General features: G+C 37.2%; 11 protein-coding genes across 11 annotated transcripts; 7 read left to right on the top strand and 4 right to left on the bottom strand.

Annotated features, from left to right (window-relative positions):
- Positions 1-316: 316 nt before the first annotated feature.
- EV154DRAFT_545938 (Alpha/Beta hydrolase protein) lies at positions 317-2,008 on the bottom strand. The gene is made up of 5 exons (XM_051604678.1): positions 1,451-2,008; positions 1,066-1,398; positions 759-1,009; positions 635-694; positions 317-566 (listed from the first exon to the last, which is right to left on the bottom strand). The coding sequence occupies exons 1-5, from the start codon at positions 1,956-1,958 to the stop codon at positions 471-473; spliced, it is 1,248 nt and encodes a 415-aa protein (XP_051452091.1). The 5' UTR covers positions 1,959-2,008; the 3' UTR covers positions 317-470.
- Positions 2,009-5,509: 3,501 nt separating this feature from the next.
- Positions 5,510-6,366, top strand: EV154DRAFT_540404 (uncharacterized protein; the record flags this gene model as incomplete). The annotated part of the gene is made up of 4 exons (XM_051604412.1): positions 5,510-5,599; positions 5,667-5,792; positions 5,858-6,033; positions 6,108-6,366. 4 exons carry the CDS (start codon positions 5,510-5,512, stop codon positions 6,364-6,366), a joined length of 651 nt encoding a protein of 216 aa, XP_051452090.1.
- An 845-nt stretch (positions 6,367-7,211) lies between these two features.
- On the top strand, positions 7,212-7,998 carry EV154DRAFT_486804 (uncharacterized protein; the record flags this gene model as incomplete). The annotated part of the gene is made up of 2 exons (XM_051598899.1): positions 7,212-7,223; positions 7,528-7,998. The coding sequence occupies 2 exons, from the start codon at positions 7,212-7,214 to the stop codon at positions 7,996-7,998; spliced, it is 483 nt and encodes a 160-aa protein (XP_051452089.1).
- A 180-nt stretch (positions 7,999-8,178) lies between these two features.
- Positions 8,179-9,109, top strand: EV154DRAFT_486803 (uncharacterized protein; the record flags this gene model as incomplete). Its single annotated transcript, XM_051598898.1, has 2 exons — positions 8,179-8,421; positions 8,510-9,109. 2 exons carry the CDS (start codon positions 8,179-8,181, stop codon positions 9,107-9,109), a joined length of 843 nt encoding a protein of 280 aa, XP_051452088.1.
- A 150-nt stretch (positions 9,110-9,259) lies between these two features.
- EV154DRAFT_430231 (uncharacterized protein) lies at positions 9,260-9,718 on the top strand (the record flags this gene model as incomplete). Its single annotated transcript, XM_051596523.1, has 1 exon — positions 9,260-9,718. The coding sequence occupies one exon, from the start codon at positions 9,260-9,262 to the stop codon at positions 9,716-9,718; it is 459 nt and encodes a 152-aa protein (XP_051452087.1).
- EV154DRAFT_526795 (uncharacterized protein) lies at positions 9,705-10,640 on the bottom strand. The gene is made up of 2 exons (XM_051603432.1): positions 10,438-10,640; positions 9,705-10,381 (listed from the first exon to the last, which is right to left on the bottom strand). Exons 1-2 carry the CDS (start codon positions 10,556-10,558, stop codon positions 9,882-9,884), a joined length of 621 nt encoding a protein of 206 aa, XP_051452086.1. The 5' UTR covers positions 10,559-10,640; the 3' UTR covers positions 9,705-9,881.
- Positions 10,641-13,105: 2,465 nt separating this feature from the next.
- On the top strand, positions 13,106-13,542 carry EV154DRAFT_526793 (DASH complex subunit Dad4). The gene is made up of 3 exons (XM_051603431.1): positions 13,106-13,171; positions 13,231-13,275; positions 13,345-13,542. Exons 1-3 carry the CDS (start codon positions 13,112-13,114, stop codon positions 13,441-13,443), a joined length of 204 nt encoding a protein of 67 aa, XP_051452085.1. The 5' UTR covers positions 13,106-13,111; the 3' UTR covers positions 13,444-13,542.
- On the top strand, positions 13,445-14,391 carry EV154DRAFT_526790 (uncharacterized protein). The gene is made up of 3 exons (XM_051603430.1): positions 13,445-13,757; positions 13,824-13,965; positions 14,030-14,391. Exons 1-3 carry the CDS (start codon positions 13,567-13,569, stop codon positions 14,264-14,266), a joined length of 570 nt encoding a protein of 189 aa, XP_051452084.1. The 5' UTR covers positions 13,445-13,566; the 3' UTR covers positions 14,267-14,391.
- Positions 14,390-15,041, top strand: EV154DRAFT_526789 (uncharacterized protein). The gene has a single exon (XM_051603429.1). The coding sequence runs from the start codon at positions 14,465-14,467 to the stop codon at positions 14,942-14,944; it is 480 nt and encodes a 159-aa protein (XP_051452083.1). The 5' UTR covers positions 14,390-14,464; the 3' UTR covers positions 14,945-15,041.
- Positions 15,042-15,073: 32 nt separating this feature from the next.
- EV154DRAFT_526786 (calcineurin subunit B) lies at positions 15,074-15,839 on the bottom strand. Its single transcript, XM_051603428.1, has 3 exons — positions 15,761-15,839; positions 15,461-15,697; positions 15,074-15,379 (listed from the first exon to the last, which is right to left on the bottom strand). The coding sequence occupies exons 1-3, from the start codon at positions 15,807-15,809 to the stop codon at positions 15,144-15,146; spliced, it is 522 nt and encodes a 173-aa protein (XP_051452082.1). The 5' UTR covers positions 15,810-15,839; the 3' UTR covers positions 15,074-15,143.
- Positions 15,840-15,864: 25 nt separating this feature from the next.
- EV154DRAFT_451848 (phosphoribosylaminoimidazolecarboxamide formyltransferase/IMP cyclohydrolase) lies at positions 15,865-18,226 on the bottom strand. The gene is made up of 7 exons (XM_051597256.1): positions 18,135-18,226; positions 17,947-18,073; positions 17,797-17,873; positions 17,572-17,727; positions 17,356-17,498; positions 16,599-17,294; positions 15,865-16,531 (listed from the first exon to the last, which is right to left on the bottom strand). Exons 1-7 carry the CDS (start codon positions 18,148-18,150, stop codon positions 15,980-15,982), a joined length of 1,767 nt encoding a protein of 588 aa, XP_051452081.1. The 5' UTR covers positions 18,151-18,226; the 3' UTR covers positions 15,865-15,979.
- Positions 18,227-18,799: the final 573 nt, after the last annotated feature.

The raw sequence follows: 18,799 nt of genomic DNA, 5'->3' as shown, positions 1-18,799 counted from the left end.
GAGGAAAAAAAGAATATAAAATTAAATTTCGCTGTTTAAGTGTTTTCTCCCCTCCCCGAAATGTGTGACTTTTTGTGAAGAAGCAACACACACGGTTTGATTCCCGGTTAATTTTAAACCGTAACAATAAAAAAAAAATGATTAGAGTTTTTCCAGTTTCAATCATAATGAGCACATGGCATCATACACTGCCATTTTTTTTTCAGCCACCCCTTGATTTGCAGAAAAAAAAAACTTCTCCACACAATAGACTATTTTTCAGCTCGTGTCTTTGAATCGTTTCCTTATTGGTGTGTTTCATAGATAAAAATCAACTGATTTAAATAGTTCCATGGCTGCTTTTTATTTTTTACTTAAAGCCCATGTCATCATTTTATTTCCCACAAACACGCTTTGTACAACACAAGGACGGTTGCCTTTTAATTTGTCTTAGTCCGTGTTCCTCACGGAATGTTTGGACGATCCCTTTTTTATGCCAAGATCTGCTTTTGTCGAATCTTTTTACCAAACCGCTGTAAATCATTCAACAATAATTCTGGTTCTTCTAAACCCGGAAAGTGCCCGCCCTAATTATATAATAAAAAAAAATTAGAGTTTTTTTTCTTTCTCGTGCAATATATGCAAACAAACATACCGATTCCATTTCACTGAACTGCTGAAGATCAGTCGAAGTCTCCAGCCAATCCTTGGGCATCTATTGCAATGTCATTGGGTTAATCTATTTAAGTTCATGATTTGTAATCTCTTTAAATAATTACTCTTGAAATGTCATGAGCAAATGCACAGACTGCAACAGGTATCTGAATCCGTGGTAACACAACCTTCATCATCTCCTTCTGTTGTAAACACTCGTAATACAATCGAATCGACGAAGACATTGTATTCGTCATCCAATAAATCGTCACTTGTGTCAAGAATTCTTCGTCTGTAACCGTACGTGGCAATCCTTCCGTATCTTGGCGATCCTTGGGGTGATACGTCCAATCATGATACTTTTCCAACATCCACGCTAAATAATCCTATTAATACTCTTTCTTTTTTTTTCCCTTGCCATATCAAACTTACAGAGAAGTGCTACGGGACTGTCGCTGAGCCCAAATGCAAGCGTATAAGGTTTGGTGCCTTGAATCGCTCTGTACCCACAATCCCCATTCCGTTCTGCATTGGCAAATGTAGCGCCTCCTAAAACTGTTTTACCGCTACCATACACCCTATCAAACCCTACCACTAAACTTGTGAAAAACTTGACTACTTTCCATGGATACATTAACAAATTTCTTGGTGTAGGGAAGGGAGGTAGAACAAACGGCAGAGTCGTATGAAATGCTTTACAATGATCATTATGATGTACCGCGATGTATTTTCCTATAATCGCTCCCCAATCTCCACCATGATACACTAAATATCTCTGGGTGAGTTTTTTTTCTCCGGAATATTTACGCTAACTTACTGTATTTATGGTAACCCAAATGGAGCATCAGACGGTTAATCATACCCGCCATTTTGGCTACACCATACCCTTTCACTTTAGGAGCCTCGGAAAATCCAAACCCTGGTAAACTAGGCACGACGACATGAAAAGGTTGCTCTGTACCATCTCGGAGTGGCTCAATCAATTTGTGGAACTCGAAAAAGGTTGAAGGCCAGCCATGGAGCAAGACAATAGGAATTGCCTTTTCCTGGGTAGAAGGTTCGTGAACATAATGTACAAGTAATCCATCCACGTTCATACGATAGTGATGCCAACGCTTCATCTCTTGTTGGGGTCGAGACCAATCAAATGTTTCCCAGCTCTGAACTAGTGGTTTCACTGCCCATGTCGGCGCACCCAAAGTCCAGCCATAGTCTTGCTCCAACTCATTGGGCCATACCGTCGTCTGTAGTTTGTCTCGTACCACGGCTTGGTCTGTGAAATCTGGAATTTCAAATACCTCGCTTTTTCCTTCGGCTAAACTCATCCTAGGTAAGTGAGATAGAAAAATAAGTAAATAAAAAAAAAAGAAACAAACAAAAAAAAAAGGCTATCAATTTAAACTTGTTTTTCTTATATGCGGATGCATTACACCTTTTTAGGATAAAAAACCATGACAGTAATATTCAGTGTTACACTTTTACAAAAAGTAGAAGGCTTTTTTCACCCCAAACTGGATTTTGAATCGGCGACCGTGCATGTTTCATTTTGGGAAACTACAATGAAGCAGGACATTGGCGTGTATTAAAAGTAATGATTACAATCAAACGATAATTTTTTTTGGCTTTCATTATTTACCAAGGCTAAAACACTTAATAATACATCCAAACGCATACACGCACACAATCTCAATTGCACTGATTCCTTATATGTTCTAAATGGAATGATTTTATTATTATTTCGTAAAACTTTTTTTAAATGTACAAGTATGTTCTGTCATATAGATAAACTGGTTTTGATCAGACAGAATTCACCAAACCTTCTGTATTAGTAGACCGTGACATGGGTGGATAATAGAGCATTTTTTCCTCGTCGTATTCTTCATCTTCCTTCACAATAAAAACGGGCTGGCCCCTTGAATCACAAATTAATTTGGCGTTGATAACAGGGATTTTATAACTTGACATTTAAATGTGGAAAAGGTAAAAGTAAGGTTTTTTTTTATTACTATTCTTATAATTTCTATTATCGATTAAATATTCTCGTTCTTATAAGTAAATGAAAAACATAGGCATGCAAATGAGCGCTATATTTATGAATGGGGACAGTGGAGAACGTATCATCAATGAATAAAATGACAATGAGTGAGGAGGTAGATCAATTGCTCATTGTCTCCCGTGCATCTAGTATCTTCAGGGTTTCTGATGTAGATCTTATTTAATGCTGATTATTTGAAAAATTCTTGTTTTATCAAAATGAACCGTCATTTTTATGAATCCTATTATCATAAAGACTCTTATAAAGCAAGTGTATATGATAACCATGAAACGAGTTGGAAAGAGTTCCTGGGGGAACTGAAAAAGCATCTTTTAGCCTTTTTTTTCTTTCCCTATTATTCTCCTAATAATTGCGCTTTATTAAAAAAAAAAGAAACATTTTGGGTGTTATTCTTGCAACATTGATCTCCCGTTCATTAATAAACAATAGAGCCCACCATGTGCCCTTAAAAATTTTAAAGGTAGATAAATAGATATAGGTATTGTTTAAAAGGGCCATACATAGTCATGGGTGAACGTGTTATTTAACTGCTAATCACCTTGGTTCTTCTTTCTTACTGGCTCTTTGCTCATTAGGCCTATCATAATTTTTTCCTTGTTTTTTTATGGAATGCTTTTCTAAAATAATTCACCTGCTCATGTATATTATCCAGACAACTTTAAATCAGTGTCTTGAGTAAAGAGAGATATCAAATATCTTTTAAAAAAAGGTGTCACATATCGTTGATAAATTTGCTTTTATTCAGGTACCAAAAAATAAGGTACACTTTAATTTTATTTTGATTTACATAATATCCTTGCTCAAAGATAGTATTTACAAATGTTATTTGGCTAATCATTCAACCTAATAAAAAGATAGTTACATGTAAAATCATTAATCAGTTATTCATGCAATGCAAGCTTTCTGATAGACCCAAAACTCTTCTTGGATAAAGTGGATGGATATAATATAAATGATGCCCATATTACATCTCCTTAGTATCATTTAGACTTCTTGGTTTCTAACGACAAGGCGACATCCGCCATTAATCAAGACAAACTTAAATTAACCCTTTCTAGCAAAATTTTTCCTTGATCTCGTGGATCTGGCATTGGTAGATCCCCATATCATAAATCAGCTAACAAATAAATAACTATAAAAAAAGGGGGACAGAATGACATATTGCTAAAATGCTGTATCAGGTTAATTTAAGTGAGTTTTCAAGGGTATCCAAAGATTGTGTTAAACGTCGTCATTCTGTTTTCTCTTCGACAGTCTCATTTTAAATACAATGTTTATTGTTGGGCGCTTTAAATGATATCCATGCACGCATCTTTCTTTTTGGTGAATAGGGCGGAAAAGATCCCAATTATCATTAAGCGAGTTAGCTCGTTGTAATTAATTACCATCTGGCATGAACGTATGTCCTACTTGCATTATTTGAGCCAGCTACGGGATGGCATGGTTTCTTGTCATTTCTTCCTGTTCACCGGTGAGCTTCTCTTTCAACGTGATAACTAGACAGCCAATCAAATTGAAACCCGGAGTTCTTTATCTGTAAAATTATGGTGTAAGCTATGAGCCACCATTTGAAAGTTCAAAAATACAAGGACATTGATAATAAAACGAAGTTACTAGGAAAACTACTCCTTTTTGTCAATCTATGACTTTTGGTAATTATATAATATCGGAAGCCTGTTAAGTGTGCGATTGGACAGCGGAACCTTGACTAATTTACGGGAGAGTTGATTATCAAAATTACCACAAAGGACTAGTCACAGTTTAAACTAATATGATGACGAATAACTCGTAATGTTTTTTTTTTGTTATTTTGAAAGGATCTGCAAGCTGTTCAGGATTATCTCGCATAGAAGCTCCCCAAAAACAAAACAAAATGAGAGGAACTTTGTTATGTGATCAATGTAAACTTGCTCATTTTATGTAACAACAGCTGATTATTATTATTCTACGCATCGATTTCGCTGATTGATTTAACCCAAGACATATAATCACAGGTATCCTTAAATTTCCATCTCCAAAATTTTTTAGTTATTCAGGGACCCGTCTTTTTTTTTTTTTTTTTTTTCCTTTTTTGCATGGTTGCGCCAACTTGATGCATATTGGTAGCTGTACTTTTTTAAAAAAAAGATACAGTAAGATTTTACTGTGTTGTATTTTTCTAAACAAAAAAACCAAGAATAAACGAAATATTTCGTGTTTATTCGTGTGTCTTTGCACAATAGATGACTCAAATGTTTCATTTTTATAACGCTGTGTTACACGACATAAAGTATTGTTAAATTTTCATTCGTGATTTGGAGCGCGGTTACACCAAAATGAGAAATTTATGCTACGGTTTGTCTTTTGATTTGCAGGACAAGAAAGACTACAAGAAACCTTGAGAAATGTTCCGGCTTCCAATAAGACATGTTTATGATGCTATTTGAACTTTTTTTTTAACTACCTCACATTGCATTTCGAACATTCCATTTGGCGTAGCAGGTATATAAGAACCCTGTTGTCAAGTTCAGGGGTAATAAGTCGGAAGGAGGAGACAACACCTTTTTTACATGGTAATGAAGCCAATTGACGTTTCATCAGTTTTTGTTATGATAACATGATTGTGCTCCCAGTACCTGCGATGGAACACGGTCCTGAAAATTGAGTTTAAAGAGGTACAAAAGAGATGTACTCATCGGATCTTAAAAGGCTTTGGATACGATCTATTGGTCATTGAGCTAATTTCGCTACACTTTTATAATTCTTATAAAAGACGAATGTTAAGCACGACTTATATTAAAGTATTATCCCTTTCTTCTATCCTCTTTGCATATTACAATTATGGTCTTTACTCGCGCTGCTTTATCTGCTTTAGCTTTGGCTCTCTCTACTGTTAGTGCTCATGTCACTTTGTCACCAAAGTATGCGGAGGTAAGTCTATTCATCTCATTCAGACAATAAAGTCATTGTATATCTAAGCGCGCTATAATAATAACAGCCTGGCCAAAACTTGAGCACATCGTTCCATGTTCCTCATGGCTGTAACGGATCTTCTACCACTAGTATCTTTGTTACCATTCCTAAAGAAATTACTGCTCTTACTGCTCAATCCGTCCCTAACTGGGTATGTTTATGTCATGAATAAATCTCCAAAAAAATATATTGTATACTAATTAAAAAGTCAAATAGAACTTGACTACTACTTATCGCGACAGTTCAAATGCTTCTGTAGAAACAATTACTTGGTTTGGTGGAAAACTTTCTCCTGAGGATGCTCTTGATTTCCCTTTAAGCTTGACTGTACCCAACGTTGATTTATCTGCTCAATCCAATGTTACATTGTACTTTCCTATTATTCAGACATGGTTAGTTAAACATAATGACTAAATACAAGTTCTAAGTTGTGTGAAAATCTAACCCTCTCAATTATTTTATACAGTGAGGTTGGAACTGCAAATTGGACTAGCATTCCCCCTGCAGTATCTGGTGAGCCTGCCCCTACTCTTCTCATTGTCAAGAACGCTACTCAAGCCGCTGCAGATGCTATTGCTATGAAGGGCACCGCCACTGCTTCAGCTCATGGGGCTTCTCCTACCAGTAGTAGCAGTACTACAAGTGCTGCCAATAACCTCTATGCTGGTATGCTTCCCATCGCTGCTGCTGCTGCTGCTGTTGCAGCCATTGGTTTTTCCTTGTAAACAATCACTTATTTATAAATTACCTTGTACTTCTATCTCTTTTAATCACATTACATACCGCAGTTTCTAATAAAATTGTTACTTTCTTCTATATTGTTTCTATTTTCACTTCTTCTTGGCGTATCAGACGAAGTGTGTAATACGTAGTGTAAATGCCTTTGGTATTGAGACAAAAAAAAAAGAAGTCAAAAATTACTATATTGGGAAATGTAAATATCATAAAAACTTCTTTTAAAAAAACGTACACTTTCAACTTCTTTCACTACTTATTACAGGCCGGTATGGCTATTTGCTTAAATCGAATGGAATGATGGATCCTCCGGGAACCACGTATTTTTACCGCAGCGTAGCGTAGGTCAAAAAATATATAGTTGGAGGACATCGTCTGATACGCCTGCAAAAAAATGGGATCAGCGACGCCGAAGGGGAGCCCCATTTATCATTATTGATTATTACAAAGCTTTATCTCTTGATAGCGATATCAACTAGAATGTATGGTACGGCATATTTGGTTCAACGGACAATCATCTCTCAACAAACGAAACAGGATGCTTGATCCACCTTACATAGTCCGCTACAGACACTCATTGCTCAAAGAAAAGCTGGATCTAAAATGAAGTGCCTTTTCCTTCAAAATTATGCATGATCATAATGTGCTTTCTAGACTCACAATCAAGTGCTGACGTCAATCTATTTGTTTACAAAGTGAAAAAAATTTCTTGGCGTTCTTCATTTGCCTTTCTTTCAGTTGAAATAAAATAGTATCAATATTAATCTCTTTTTAACTAACGTTGCACCTACAAAAAGACAGGCCGAGGCCTTAAAAGAATTAAACAAAAGAGGAAATGAGTCTCAAAGTATTTAACATACTCAAGTTATAATGACTAAATTCTCACATGTTTTTTTTCTTTTCAAAGTTCTTTTCATCTTTCCCTCACGGTGCTTGTTCGCTATCGGTCTCTCGCAAATATTTAGCTTTAGGTGAGATTTACCACCCAATTTAGGCTGCATTCCCAAACAAACTGACTCTTTGAAAATGTATCACAAAAGACAACAGCTCTGGTCAAAGACGGAATTTTCACCCTCTATGATGCTCTGACTCAGGTAAACTATAAGATTTGTATTATTAAATGACGGTACTCACGTTCTGTGGACATTTAGCAAGAGTATTCACAATACTTGATAGCTTTGGAAAGTTGCAGAGTGGGTGTCCCCTTCCTCCACCTTATTGAACAAAAAGTGGCTGATTTAAAACAAGCCAAAGATTATGTATCGAACGATACAAAATATGTTGAACTGTCTAAATCTACCGTCTGTATGATAAGTAAAGACTGGATTCAATTTCCACAACTCAGATATGCAATTCCACAACTTTTTTCTGGAGCGGTGATTATATATGAATATGCAGCACTATTGGTAAATGGCTTGGAGCCCTATGGTAGGCTTCGAATTGTTGATGCTCATTTCGAAAGAAGAACCAAGTCAACCTTAAGCCAGTCATCCTTCCCTAAAAAAGAAACGAAGTACGGATGGATTACAACCGCTGCTGTTGAAGAAGACAATATAACCAAACTAAAAATTGGCCTTTTGACATTTAACTTGGTTAATTACTTCCAGTTTAAGAATCGATAATCATGCAGCGACTACAAACGGAGTGGTAGAATTAGGCTCCAACACTGAAATTCGTTTTTCCTAAAGAAAACGTTTCGATTTACTTGAATGAAGAATCTATAAAGTTTGCCAATACGATTATCGAAAACAAAGGGGCGATTTCAATTAATTCATGGGACTAACAAAACCTTAAATCTTAATATGGCTTACTCCACTCCCAAGAAGAATACAAGAAGTTCTATCGGACAAGACTCCAACGAAGAGACTTCTACGACGAGAAGTGGCATCAATCCCAGTGAGCGATCTGAGGGTATCTGTAATAATGAGAATCCACAGGATTCCGTCCCAATTGACAGTAATGACAACTTGGGTTTGAACAACAATTTCGAGGATTTGGAGGCTGAAGACGCCGAAATTTCTTTCATGGAATTGGATGAGGATATTGTACGAATGAATGAATCAAATCCTGTATACAATGAGGCATTGGAAATGGAAGAAAATTCGCGCAAAGATGAATTTGAATTCAATCCAGCTTGTATTGGCCAGCAATGGTGATGATGAAGAAGTGTTGAAGGATGTTCAGCGAAAACATCGTATGTTAACAAGCACTCTCGAATTAATGATGAAATGCTCCAAGGTTCTTAGTAATGACTCCCACGCCTTTGTACCTGCGGGTATCCCTTTTCTTTTCCAGTGGAAATCGCATGTATTAAGCACCAAAAGAAGAGTGTTTAAGAATATCGAAGCATGTGTAGAGGAATTCGAAAATATAGTAGCGACCAATGACATGAACCTAGATACCAATTGGGCTCGTTTACTTCCAGGTTGTCTTTCCGAACCCATGAAAAAGGAATTGCAAATTAATCATCTGGACAATAAGAAATATGCACGATGGAATCAAATCAGAGACACGCTGATTAGAGCTTATGGAAAGGATATTAACGAAGCCAAGTCCGAAACATCCAACAAGCTATTCGCCATATCGATGAAGGAAAATGGAACGGTTGGAGACTACAACATGCGATTTAAGCATTGTCAAGCCAAATCTGGGGTCATCGAGGAATCTACAGTGGTGCGTCTTTACAAGAAAGGTCTAGCAAACCATTTACAGAAGCTATTAATGAACAAATAGTACTATGTGACGATGGTAATTTGGACAAACTGGAAAATTTAATGAAAATAGCCAGCAAGCTATCATCCAAGTAGTAAAGAATATGTCACGTAGATCATAACTGATTTAATGAGCCATTCGCAGTTTCACGATATAAATTTATTTATATTAATGTTGAACTTGTCGCAATTAAGACAACTGCGCAGCAAGTTTCACTGTATGTCTGCATACACCCTTTGCAGATCGTTTAGTTCCCTTTCTACTGACATGACTTTTCAGCCTTATACTATTTGGACACTGTATAACTATGACTCTAACCAGAGTTTGGATTCACAATCGCAAAAGCTATCATTGATGTTCCAAAGTATTGCCCTTGCTGTGATAGCAGATGGTGCTAATGCTCGTGTAGAGATGAAGACTTTCAATAATTTATACGTACAGTTGAATGATAATAAGATAAAAGAAATAATCAAGCAAATTTTAGATATGGAACAAGGTCAATCAATATCTATTATCAACAACATGGAGCTTAGTCAAAAATTACAAAAATTAGCTGATTCCATGACAACTTGTATATCCAACGCCAACAAAAAAGCAAAAGAGATATTTTCCAAGTACTTATCAAAATGAATGTTCGTTTTTTTATTTTTCATCACTGTATACCAAAAAATGCCTTTAACATTCATCATAATACCTATTACTACTTTCTTAATAAAGTTTTTGCTTGTTTTTAATGAAAGAATAAAGCATTATAATCTCCGCAGTATACACGAGACAAAAAAGCTTGCTCAAGTCAATTTTGAGCTTCTCTGTCATTAGAAATTGGCAATTTCCACGTTCCAGTAGGTTGGTCTGTAAGTACACATTGAATGGTTTTTGGAGAGGCAAGCATGTGATATTTCTTCCCATTTTCTGCCAAAATGATAATTGGCTCCAAATCTGCCAAGTCGGCAAGCATTAAACATTTCTCTTGTTCCCTTTTTGAGAGAGAGAGGGCATTCATGGCTATAAGCGTTGCAGTATCTTTTTCTAGATGTGAAGTGGAAGGAAATGAACTTGAGCTGTCCGCTTGCAAATCAATCGTTTCAGCGTCAGGTGCTTGGTGATCTAAACTGATTGAGGGAAATTCCTCGTTAATATCTTCTGGTTCAGAAAGCCTTTGTTTTTTTCCAGCATTGCCTATAGATTCGTAATGTTTTCCAATGTGCCTTTTTAATGTTGTAGGCGTTTTTAATTGTTTTTCGCATTTTGGACACTGAAATTTGTCACTGCTCCTCTCAACTGTAATCAATTCTAAAAATAGGAAGGTCAAATCCTTACCTTCTTACTTTGAGCAGGTGTTATCTTACCGTCATCAAAAGTCACCTGGATAGAGTCAACATGCGTGTCATAATTATGGTTCGATAATCTGGATTCTGTTTCAAATTCAAGATTACAAGCTAGACAACGAAGATTTTTGTTGTGAGCCATGTTTGAGAGGAAAAGTCAGAGGGAAAAAGTCAGAGGAAAAGTCAGAGCAAAGTCAGAGCAAAGTCAGAGGAAAAGTCAGAGGAAAAGTCAGAGGAAAGTCAGAGGAAAAGTCAGAGGAGGAAAAAGTCAGAGATAAACAGTCACAAAGTCAGAGAAAGTCAGAGGAAAGTCAGAGGAGAGTCAGAGGAAAGTCAGAGCAAAGTCAGAGGAGAGTCAGAGCAAAGTCAGAGGAGAGTCAGAGGAAAGTCAGAGGAAAGTCAGAGGAGAGTCAGAGGAAAGTCAGAGGAGAGTCAGAGGAAAGTCAGAGGAGAGTCAGAGCAAAGTCAGAGCAAAGTCAGAGCAAAGTCAGAGCAAAGTCAGAGCAAAGTCAGAGCAAAGTCAGAGCAAAGTCAGAGGAAAGTCAGAGGAAAGTCAGAGGAAAGTCAGAGGAGAGTCAGAGGAAAGTCAGAGGAGAGTCAGAGGAAAGTCAGAGCAAAGTCAGAGGAGAGTCAGAGCAAAGTCAGAGCAAAGTCAGAGCAAAGTCAGAGCAAAGTCAGAGCAAAGTCAGAGCAAAGTCAGAGCAAAGTCAGAGCAAAGTCAGAGGAAAGTCAGAGGAAAGTCAGAGGAAAGTCAGAGCAAAGTCAGAGGAAAGTCAGAGCAAAGTCAGAGGAGAGTCAGAGGAAAGTCAGAGCAAAGTCAGAGGAGAGTCAGAGCAAAGTCAGAGGAAAGTCAGAGGAAAGTCAGAGCAAAGTCAGAGCAAAGTCAGAGGAAAGTCAGAGGAGAGTCAGAGCAAAGTCAGAGCAAAGTCAGAGCAAAGTCAGAGCAAAGTCAGAGCAAAGTCAGAGCAAAGTCAGAGGAGAGTCAGAGGAGAGTCAGAGCAAAGTCAGAGGAGAGTCAGAGGAAAGTCAGAGCAAAGTCAGAGGAAAGTCAGAGGAGAGTCAGAGGAAAGTCAGAGGAGAGTCAGAGCAAAGTCAGAGGAAAGTCAGAGCAAAGTCAGAGGAAAGTCAGAGGAAAGTCAGAGGAAAGTCAGAGGAAAGTCAGAGGAAAGTCAGAGGAAAGTCAGAGCAAAGTCAGAGCAAAGTCAGAGGAAAGTCAGAGGAAAGTCAGAGGAAAGTCAGAGGAAAGTCAGAGGAAAGTCAGAGGAAAGTCAGAGGAAAGTCAGAGGAAAGTCAGAGCAAAGTCAGAGGAGAGTCAGAGGAAAGTCAGAGCAAAGTCAGAGCAAAGTCAGAGCAAAGTCAGAGGAGAGTCAGAGGAGAGTCAGAGCAAAGTCAGAGCAAAGTCAGAGGAAAGTCAGAGGAAAGTCAGAGCAAAGTCAGAGCAAAGTCAGAGCAAAGTCAGAGGAGAGTCAGAGGAGAGTCAGAGCAAAGTCAGAGCAAAGTCAGAGGAAAGTCAGAGGAAAGTCAGAGCAAAGTCAGAGGAAAGTCAGAGGAAAGTCAGAGGAAAGTCAGAGCAAAGTCAGAGGAAAGTCAGAGGAAAGTCAGAGCAAAGTCAGAGCAAAGTCAGAGGAAAGTCAGAGGAGAGTCAGAGCAAAGTCAGAGCAAAGTCAGAGCAAAGTCAGAGGAGAGTCAGAGCAAAGTCAGAGGAGAGTCAGAGCAAAGTCAGAGGAAAGTCAGAGCAAAGTCAGAGGAGAGTCAGAGGAGAGTCAGAGCAAAGTCAGAGGAAAGTCAGAGGAAAGTCAGAGGAAAGTCAGAGGAAAGTCAGAGGAAAGTCAGAGGAGAGTCAGAGCAAAGTCAGAGGAAAGTCAGAGCAAAAGTCAGAGGTTTATTTTTTTTGTGACAAAAACCGCCCTTTGATAAAATAAAAACCACCTTTTGCGAAAAATCATAACCGCCCATTGGATGAATCAAAACCGCCCTTTGGCGTTGGAACGACTGTATCTGTAAACCTGTCAAAAAGAATTTTTGGACGAGTATCTTTGATTTTCCAAGAGCAGTTGCGCAATAATTTAAAAGGGTTATATGATTTCATAGCAACAGATTTCTTTTAGTCTATTTTCACCATAATTAAAGTCATACTTTTATCTCACTATGCTTGTCAGTGGGCCTAAATAGAATGTATTAGATTGATCTGCAAAATGCTAACAGCTATATGCTGCCCGTATCGCACTATCTGATATAGTAGTAAATCAGTGCCGGATTGGAGACGTAAAGCTTGATCCGCATTGTAGAAATTGATAGCCTTGGCCTTCATCATCACGTTTCTGGCGGTTACGCGAAATGTAATGGCGACTCTTTGTTTTGGCGTATTAGACGGAGTTTACGAGTCTGGTAGCCATAGAAATGGAAGAAGAAGAAAAAGTAAATAAGCATTTAGATTACCCTATGTAGACTGATATATGGCCACCTTGGATACTCGCTTGTTTTTAATGAAAGCTATATTTTACATTGTACGAGATGCCAAAGCAATACGGAGTTATTGAAGAAATCTTTGTTATTACAAATAAAGATAAAAACATAGCAACGAGCGATTCATTGTTGCAAAAAATAGATGGTCAGGAGGGACTGTCTAATACGCCTTTAAAAAATGGGATCAGCAACCCCATTTTTTTTTTGTTTTTGCTCTCTTATACTTATAATGGAGAATCCTCATGAGGAGCAGCAAAATAAAATTTTACATCGTATTATAACAAATGTTGTATGTATTTGTCTCAAAACCCTCTTTCGTGCAGTCCCAAAACTAACACTAATTGACAGAGTAAATTAAACCGCAATTTGAATGTTATCAATGATAAAATAGAGGTAATGCCACCATACACTTACCTTATTCCAGACTGTCATTGAACACTTTTTTTTTAATTGCACCTATAGAATGTGAACAAGGACAACAAAAACGCTGAACAAATGTCACACATGTGGTTAGCCTATACCAATTCAGTAAAGATTCATCTCCATGACCAAACCAAATAAAATTCAACAATACCGTCACGTCGAAAATAAAATTAAAAAATCAAGACGCGACTTTTTTTTTTTTTTGTTGTTTCTTTTTTTTCTTTATTTTTTTTTTTTTCATTCATATACATAACATACAGCATGGAAAAGACAGAGGACATGATGGTTGATGATACACCCATGGACACAACTGAAGAAAATTATACCGACGATGAATTAACAATGAAAGCAAGACAAGAATGGATTACACAATTTCGTTTGAAGTTTTGTGCCCACGATGACCCTGATCCTAGTAAAAATGTTATTCATCCTGACGGCAGTTTAAACCAAGAGTAAGTTCCCCCTCTTTTCTTTTTCTTGGGTAGCGCCCATGAGTTATTGACACCCTTAAAAAACAGTTACTTTCGTCCACCCAAGGACGCAAAGATAGAAGAGGCTCGTAAATGGGGAGAGGCCGAAAAAGCACTCTTGATTGAAGGTATTGAAAAGCATGGTATTGGACATTTTGGTGAAATATCCAAAGAATCACTACCAAAATGGGTGAGTTTGTACTTCATATATATATATAAAAGTGTAAAGAGGCTAATGATGATGGGATATGTAGTCAACAAATGATTTACGTGTGAAATGTATCCGATTAATCGGACGTCAAAATCTGCAATTATACCGTGATTGGAAGGGGAATGCTGAGGATATTACACGAGAATATGAAGCTAATAAGAAAATTGGGCTCGAATATGGATCCTGGAAGCAAGGTGTGTTGGTCTACGATGATGCGGGTAATGTGGAGAAAGCATTATTAGAACATCACAAAGAGATGGAAAAAAGAAAAAAAAATTAAAAAAAAAAAAAAAAAAATTCATGTTTCTGTAAATAAGCCACCTCCTAAGCACACACGCACACACACACACACATACACACACATATATTATATATACACGCTTCTCTTTTTTTTCCCTTTTACTTTCTTTTTATTTTTCACTTTCTCTGGGAGAAAGTAGGGTTTTTTTATTTTTTTATCTATTGATATACAAGCACAATGTCAGATACAACTACCCGTAAACGTAGTTTATCGATAGAAGACGAAGAACAAGTGAAACGGCCACGCAATAACACCTTGTTAAACGACTTGACAGCTATTCTTGCAGAAATCAAATCTACCCCTTCTTCGGGCGAGATCTCTGCTGAATTATTAAACTCTCTTCGTCTATTGATGCTTCAGATTGAAAGTCTTTCTGCCGATGAGTCAAATACAGAAGCGAAACGCATGAAGGACGAGAGCGACAAATGTCTCGATCTTTGGTTTCAAGATCTAGTAGCACAATGTGAAGCCGATGGAGAAGACTTACTGGAAGAACAATTATTTAATGCTGAGAGCGATAATGAAGATGAAGAAGAGAATCTTGCTCTTGCACTGGCTTTACAAGACGAAGAAGATTATTGCCAGGAAGTAGATCAAGTATGCAGTAAACAATTACAAGAAGATGAAGAAGAGGATATTGAAGTTGAAATCGTTTAAGACACAAACTGAACAACAACAACAACAAAAAAAAAGTGGGGCCATGTACATAAACCAATGATTAAAAACAAAGATACCACCATTTACAATATTAAGGAACATGGGAATATTTATGAAATGAGCGTGTGGTTTTTTTTTTTTTTTTTTTTTTTTTTTTTTTTTATGTGGAATATATTACAGTGGTTATTTAAAAAAAAAATTAAAAGCTTTCAAGCGTCATTTGTTTAGCGACATCTGTATTTTCAACCATGACCAAAAACTCTTCAAAACTGATCTTTCCATCTCCATCTTTATCGGCTTCCATGATTGTTTTATCGACAATTTGTTGTAACTGGTTATCCTTTAAATTACTGCCGACCATCATCTTAAGCACAAGGAACAATTCACCGTTTGAAATAAATCCATCTCTATCCATATCGTATACTTTAAACGCGACTAAGAATCAAAGTCTATTGAGTCAGAAAAAATAAAATAAAAAGAGCTCTTCGTTATTGGGGGTATGTTACTACGACTTACATTCAAGTTTCTCTCTTTTATTACCACGCTCACTAAAGGCACTAAGACCTTTAATAAACTCATGGAAATCAACATCTCCTCCTCCATCTTCATCGAAAATAGCAATCATACGTGAAGCTAAAGGATTATTAGCTATTTGAGGAATAGACAAGAATTCTTCCTTGGAGATAGACCCCGAGTTGTCTTTATCCAACTTCATGAAACGCTTATAAAGACGTTGAATCTCTTCTGCAGAAACTAGTATTGTTATTTATTTTGTCAGTTTTTTTTTGGGTTATATTTTATGAAGAGTCTATTTACAGTTGGAAGAATTAACCATGTCTTCAAGCTGCGAGCCAGATTGTCCCATTTTATAATTACAACGAATAAAAAAAAAAAAGAGAGAGAGAGAAATAACACAAAAAGACCGCGTGCCTTTCTTTTTTTTTTTTTTTAGCTCACACACACGATTTTTTTTTTATTTAAAGCGGGTCGCTTTTTGAAATTTTATAATACATTTTTTTTGGTTGGGTTGGTTACTTAATGATGGAAAAGTCTCAAGTTGGTATGAACAAGAACCATGTCATTGTTATCGGCAGCTTCAATGACTACAGCATCTTGAACAGATCCAGAGGCAGCAGCAACATACTTGGCACCGGAACGATGAGCACGGTAAATGTTATCAGAGAAGGGGAAGAAAGCATCAGAAGCACAAACAGTATCTGTAAGCTTATCCATCCATTCCTTACGTTCTTCAGCAGTGAAGAGTGTAGGCACTGTGTTAAAGTTAGATTTCCAGGCTTCAAGTTCAACACCTTCACCAGTTTGGTTGGTCACAAAGAGATCAATGGCATTGGACTTATCAGCACGCTTTGTACCCTTCTTAAAGTCAAATGCAAGCACCTTGGGATGATGACGCATCCACCAGTTATCAGCCTTATCACCAGCAAGACGAGTACAATGAATACGAGATTGTTGTCCAGCACCAAGACCAATCACCATACCGTTCTTGGCATAACAAACTGAGTTAGATTGGGTATACTTGAGAGCAATAGTAGCAACAATTAAATCGTTGACAGCCTCAGTAGGCAACTAAAATTTTTTATCTGTGTCAGTTCACTGCTTTTTTATATTGTATCTAAAGAAAAAATTTACTCACGTTCTTGTTCTTGGTAACAACGTTGGTAAAGAGAGAAGCATCAATCTTGCAGTTATTTCTCTTTTGCTCCAAGTATAAACCATAGACTTGTCTGATTTCTTGTTGTTCAGGGACATAACTGGGATCCATTTGAAGAACACAATATTTACCTCCCTTCTTCTTTTGCAAAATCTCAAGAGCCTCTTCATCATAACCAGGGGCAATCACACCATCAGAAACCTCACGGTTAATAATCTTGGCAGTAGCAACATCCACCTTATCAGACAAGGCAATGAAATCACCAAAAGATGACATACGATCAGCACCACGAGCACGAGCATAGGCATTGGCAAGAGGGGTCAAGGGAACCTTCAAGTCATCTACTTGGTAAACTTTTTGGTCAACTTCGTTTAAGGGAAGACCAATAGCAGCACCAGCGGGGGAAACATGCTTGAAAGAGGCAGCAGCAGCAACACCGGTGGCTTCCTTCAATTCCTTTACCAAAGCCCAAGAGTTCAAGGCATCCAAAAAGTTGATGTAACCAGGAGATCCACTCAAGACCTTGACAGGTAACTTACCATCCTTGATGAAGATTTGGGCAGGGGCTTGGTGAGGGTTGGCACCATAACGAAGAGGCATCATGGCTTCTCCCTTGGCATATTGGTGACGGAAGTAATCAGAAATAGCACTATCATAGTCGGAAGTTTGGTTGAAAGCCTAAAGAAATAGAAGCGGGGTTAATTGACGATAGAAAACACTTTTTTCTATTCCATCTTACCTTTAATGCAAGAGAGTTACGAGTCTCTTGGGTGATTTCACCAGACTTGAGCTCTTCAATGATCTTGGAGTAATCAATAGGATCAGAAACAATAGAAACACGAGCGTGATTCTTGGCAGCAGCACGAAGCAAAGTAACACCACCTATCAAAATTAAAAAAAAAAAAAAGTTAAACTTTTTGAACAGACACACACACACACACACACTTAGTATTACCAATATCAATCTCTTCAACAGCTTGAGGAATAGTCACATCAGGTTGAGCAATGGTCTCCTTGAAAGGATAGAGGTTACAGACAACAATATCAATCTTTTCAATGTGTTGTTCAGCAAGATCCTTTTCGTCACTCTCGATGTTACGGGCCAAGATACCTGATCAGAAAAAAAAATGAATGAATTACAACCTTGTATCGAAATACGCGTTAAATATATATGTCATACCACCGTGAACAGCAGGGTGCAAGGTCTTGACACGACCACCCAACATTTCAGGAGCTTTGGTAATCTCTGAGACATCACTAAAAGAAAGAAGGGGAATAGTTTAATGAGTAAAAGCTTATAGCCTATTCTTTTTGTTCTGTAAGTATTTACCCAATAGGGATACCAGCTTCACGAACGAGTTTAGCAGTTCCACCTGAACCGAGCAAACGAACGTTTAAAGCATGAAGTTCCTTGGCAAAGTCAAGTAAACCAGTCTTATCGTAGACGGAAAGGATAGCTGTTGAACGCGTGTCAGCATTGAATTCTCTTGTAACAATGTCATTTTTTGTATACTTTACCAATCTTTTGAGCCATTTTTTTTAGTGTTTTTAATAAAGTAAAGAAGAAGAAAATAGAAACTCAAGGGGGGAACCTTTAAAGATCTTGTCAGATTTCCCAAAAAAAGATATTTAAAAAAAAAAGTGACTGCTTAGATGTGTTGGTCATATCGCAATGAGTCAAAAGAATCTTGAAAATTATGCAATCAGTTGTGCTGATTTCTGTATTAGTGTAACTTTATTAAGAAAATACGCCCCCCATCTTATTTGGTTTAAAAAAGATGCTAATGTAGTTTATTTGACACTTATTAACTTTGAAACAATTGTATTTTTTTCCTTTACTTGGCATTGTTTAGAATTGTCCTATAAAGAGCCAACACTGAAAGCTACTCATATCTACATTGTTTCGTAGAGTATGGTCAAAACATGAATAAACATTTTGATTATGGAAAACAATGCACTTTTTTTAAAAAAATTAAATTCATCCATTGAAACTGTATTTTGACATTTTATATCTAGTTGCTATGCTTTCCTGTCTTTTAAAAAATCTGGCCATAACAACTAGATACATGGTAATTAAAAAAAAGCAGTGATTATGGAAATACATTTATTCTGTATGCCATGCTAAAAAATACAGTGGTTGATTTGATGATGGCCGAACATCTCTGATCAATTGTCAAAACTTA

This window comes from Mucor mucedo, assembly GCF_025094135.1.
Source record: "Mucor mucedo strain NRRL 3635 chromosome Unknown EV154scaffold_158, whole genome shotgun sequence".
NCBI classification, from domain to species: Eukaryota; Fungi; Mucoromycota; class Mucoromycetes; order Mucorales; family Mucoraceae; genus Mucor; species Mucor mucedo.
Note: the sequence above shows the minus strand (reverse complement) of the source record. Positions and strands in the feature narration are given on the sequence as shown.

Coding starts and splice junctions, on each gene's coding strand:
- EV154DRAFT_545938 (XM_051604678.1), bottom strand. CDS start 1,958: ATGAGTTTAGCCGAAGGAAAAAGCGAGGTATTTGAAATTCCAGATTTC. Junction 695..758: donor TTGCTCATGACATTTCAAGA/GTAATTATTTAA, acceptor ACATTGCAATAG/ATGCCCAAGGATTGGCTGGA. Junction 567..634: donor AGTTCAGTGAAATGGAATCG/GTATGTTTGTTT, acceptor TTATATAATTAG/GGCGGGCACTTTCCGGGTTT.
- EV154DRAFT_526795 (XM_051603432.1), bottom strand. CDS start 10,558: ATGGCTCACAACAAAAATCTTCGTTGTCTAGCTTGTAATCTTGAATTT. Junction 10,382..10,437: donor CCAGGTGACTTTTGATGACG/GTAAGATAACAC, acceptor TCCTATTTTTAG/AATTGATTACAGTTGAGAGG.
- EV154DRAFT_526793 (XM_051603431.1), top strand. CDS start 13,112: ATGGAGAATCCTCATGAGGAGCAGCAAAATAAAATTTTACATCGTATT. Junction 13,172..13,230: donor ATCGTATTATAACAAATGTT/GTATGTATTTGT, acceptor ACTAATTGACAG/AGTAAATTAAACCGCAATTT. Junction 13,276..13,344: donor TTATCAATGATAAAATAGAG/GTAATGCCACCA, acceptor TTGCACCTATAG/AATGTGAACAAGGACAACAA.
- EV154DRAFT_526790 (XM_051603430.1), top strand. CDS start 13,567: ATGGAAAAGACAGAGGACATGATGGTTGATGATACACCCATGGACACA. Junction 13,758..13,823: donor GACGGCAGTTTAAACCAAGA/GTAAGTTCCCCC, acceptor CTTAAAAAACAG/TTACTTTCGTCCACCCAAGG. Junction 13,966..14,029: donor AAGAATCACTACCAAAATGG/GTGAGTTTGTAC, acceptor TGGGATATGTAG/TCAACAAATGATTTACGTGT.
- EV154DRAFT_526789 (XM_051603429.1), top strand. CDS start 14,465: ATGTCAGATACAACTACCCGTAAACGTAGTTTATCGATAGAAGACGAA.
- EV154DRAFT_526786 (XM_051603428.1), bottom strand. CDS start 15,809: ATGGGACAATCTGGCTCGCAGCTTGAAGACATGGTTAATTCTTCCAAC. Junction 15,698..15,760: donor CATGGTTAATTCTTCCAACT/GTAAATAGACTC, acceptor TAACAATACTAG/TTTCTGCAGAAGAGATTCAA. Junction 15,380..15,460: donor TAAAAGAGAGAAACTTGAAT/GTAAGTCGTAGT, acceptor TTTGATTCTTAG/TCGCGTTTAAAGTATACGAT.
- EV154DRAFT_451848 (XM_051597256.1), bottom strand. Junction 17,728..17,796: donor GCACCCTGCTGTTCACGGTG/GTATGACATATA, acceptor TTTTCTGATCAG/GTATCTTGGCCCGTAACATC. Junction 17,295..17,355: donor GTAACTCTCTTGCATTAAAG/GTAAGATGGAAT, acceptor CTATTTCTTTAG/GCTTTCAACCAAACTTCCGA.